This window comes from Larimichthys crocea, chromosome XXIV (assembly GCF_000972845.2).
Source record: "Larimichthys crocea isolate SSNF chromosome XXIV, L_crocea_2.0, whole genome shotgun sequence".
Classification (NCBI taxonomy): Eukaryota; Metazoa; Chordata; class Actinopteri; family Sciaenidae; genus Larimichthys; species Larimichthys crocea.
In genome coordinates, this window is record NC_040034.1 from 5,362,091 (window position 1) to 5,364,920 (window position 2,830).

At 52.3% G+C, this 2,830-nt stretch overlaps 1 protein-coding gene across 1 annotated transcript in view; it reads left to right on the top strand.

The window, feature by feature from the left end:
* Window positions 1-1,673: 1,673 nt before the first annotated feature.
* Window positions 1,674-2,830, top strand: part of tyro3 (TYRO3 protein tyrosine kinase) — a gene marked incomplete at its 5' end in the record, with an annotated part of 12,079 nt that continues 10,922 nt past the window's right edge. The window contains 3 exons of the mRNA XM_027274912.1: window positions 1,674-1,864; window positions 2,171-2,271; window positions 2,345-2,515. Of these exons, the coding sequence (XP_027130713.1) occupies window positions 1,674-1,864; window positions 2,171-2,271; window positions 2,345-2,515 (463 nt within the window). The remainder of the gene's footprint in view (window positions 1,865-2,170; window positions 2,272-2,344; window positions 2,516-2,830) is intronic.

The window sequence follows — 2,830 nt, forward strand, 5'->3', positions numbered from 1 at the left end:
TGATGTTCTTGCTGGTTCTGGTTGATGTTCTGGTTGATGTTCTGGCTGGTTCTGGTTGATGTTCTGGCTGATGTTCTGGTTGATGTTCTGGTTGATGTTCTTGCTGGTTCTGGTTGATGTTCTGGCTGGTTCTGGTTGATGTTCTGGTTGATGTTCTTGCTGGTTCTGGTTGATGTTCTGGCTGATGTTCTGGTTGATGTTCTAGTTGATGTTCTGGTTGATGTTCTGGTTGATGTTCTGGCTGATGTTCTTGCTGGTTCTGGTTGATGTTCTAGTTGATGTTCTGGCTGGTTCTGGTTGATGTTCTGGCTGATGTTCTTGCTGGTTCTGGTTGATGTTCTGGTTGATGTTCTTGCTGGTTCTGGTTGTGTTTGCGGGTTGTGAGCCGTGTGAATCGGTAAAATCCTACAAACGGACCCAGTGAGCGTGTCTCTGTTCCGCTGTGTGCTGAACCAGCAGACAGGTGTGAAGGCACGCAGGTGAAGGAGGAGGAGCTTCATGCGTGGACACGAGCTCACGAGCAGCAAGCTTCACTCTGCTGCTGCGTGAGGAACTCCACCTGGTTCAGGACTGAGCTGCTGGTTCAGGACTGAGCTTCAGGTTCAGGACTGAGCTGCTGGTTCAGGACTGAGCTTCAGGTTCAGGACTGAGCTGCTGGTTCAGGACTGAGCTGCAGGTTCAGGACTGAGCTTCAGGTTCAGGACTGAGCTTCAGGTTCAGGACTGAGCTGCTGGTTCAGGACTGAGCTGCAGGTTCAGGACTGAGCTGCAGGTATGATCCAGCAGGTATGATCCAGCAGGTGTGCAGCCCTGTGTCCAGCTGCGTTCAACTTCAACTTTAAACTTTGAACCTGAGGTCAGATTTAAAGTTTGTGTTTGACAGTTTGTCTACTTTCATGGACCTGAGTGTGTGTGTGTGTGTGTGTGTGTGTGTGTGTGTGTGTGTGTGTGAGTGTGTGTGTGTGTGTGTGTGTGTGTGTGTGTGTGTGTGTGTGTCACCTCGTTGATGACATCACCACTTCACTGTTTGATGCTTGGTGATGTCACGAGTGGAGGGAATTGATGCATGATGGTCGATGATGTCATCACTCTGTTATGATATAATACTATACTATCCTCACTCCCATTCTTTTTTCTTGTAGACAGTCTGTGGGGACGTCACGGAGACTACGTCCAGGTTTTAGACAGTCTGCGGGGACGTCACGGAGACTACGTCCAGGTTTTAGACAGTCTGCGGGGACGTCACGGAGACTACGTCCAGGTTTTAGACAGTCTGCGGGGACGTCACGGAGACTACGTCCAGGTTTTAGACAGTCTGCGGGGACGTCACGGAGACTACGTCCAGGTTTTAGACAGTCTGCGGGGACGTCACGGAGACTACGTCCAGGTTTTAGACAGTCTGCGGGGACGTCACGGAGACTACGTCCAGGTTTTAGACAGTCTGCGGGGACGTCACGGAGACTACGTCCAGGTTTTAGACAGTCTGCGGGGACGTCACGGAGACTACGTCCAGGTTTTAGACAGTCTGCGGGGACGTCACGGAGACTACGTCCAGGTTTTAGACAGTCTGCGGGGACGTCACGGAGACTACGTCCAGGTTTTAGACAGTCTGCGGGGACGTCACGGAGACTATGTCCAGGTTTTAGACAGTCTGTGGTTTGATGGTCTCTTGTCTCTGCAGGTGTGTCGTTCACAAAGCACCCGTCCAATCAGACGGTGTCTCAGGGGAACGCAGCGAGGCTGGGCTGTGCCGTCCAGGGAGTGATGGAGCCCGACATCGTGTGGATGAAGGACGGAGAGAAACTGTACAGCACCGACCAGATGTTCATCACACTGGGAGAGCAGCACTGGGAGACTTACCACAGGTAGCTCACCTGAAACACCATCACACACACACACATACACACACATACACACAGTGTGTGTCTGTGTCTGTGTCTGTGTGTGTGTGTGTGTGTGTGTGTGTGGTGAAGCAGCATGCTGACAGTAAACAGAACGAGCTGCTTTGAAGCTGCTCGTTCTGTTTACCGTGTCCGTTACAAAGTTTACATCACAGAGAGGATCAAACAGGAAGTCTGTTCAAACCAATCATCACTCAGGTCCCCAGCAGCCAATCGGTTAGCTCGGTTCCGGGTCCAGTTGAGGTTCTAACTGTGTGTTGTTGTCTGCAGTGTGAAGTCGGTCCAGCAGCAGGATGCGGGTCAGTACTGGTGTGAGGTTGAGTTCCACGGCCTGACGTTCTCCTCTGAGCGAGCCTGGATCACAGTGGAAGGTGAGGACAGTGAACACCACCAGTTACATGTTCCCAGCAGATCTCCCATCATGCCCTTCTCATTGACCGACAGGTGTGCCTCACTTCGTCCAGGAGCCGCAGGATGTTGCCACGTTCCCCAACGTTCCCTTCAACCTCACCTGTGCTGCCATCGGCCCCCCCGAGCCCGTGGAGGTGCTGTGGTGGCTCGGGGGGGTCCAGGAGGGAGAGCCACGACCGTCGCCCTCCGTCCTCCACGTCCAAGGTCAGAACAGGTGTTCACCAGGCAGGGTGCATTATGGGAAATGTAGGATTCAGGCTGTGCTTCAGGAGACCTCTACGTCTGCAGCTGCTGTTAGCTGCTGTTAGCTCAGTGTGTTAGCTGCTGTTAGCTCAGTGTGTTAGCTGCTGTTAGCTCAGTCTGTTAGCTGCTGTTAGCTCAGTCTGTTAGCTCAGTCTGTTAGCTCAGTCTGTTAGCTGCTGTTAGCTCAGTGTGTTAGCTGCTGTTAGCTCAGTCTGTTAGCTGCTGTTAGCTCATGTTAGCTGCTGTTAGCTCAGTCTGTTAGCTGTTGTTAGCTCA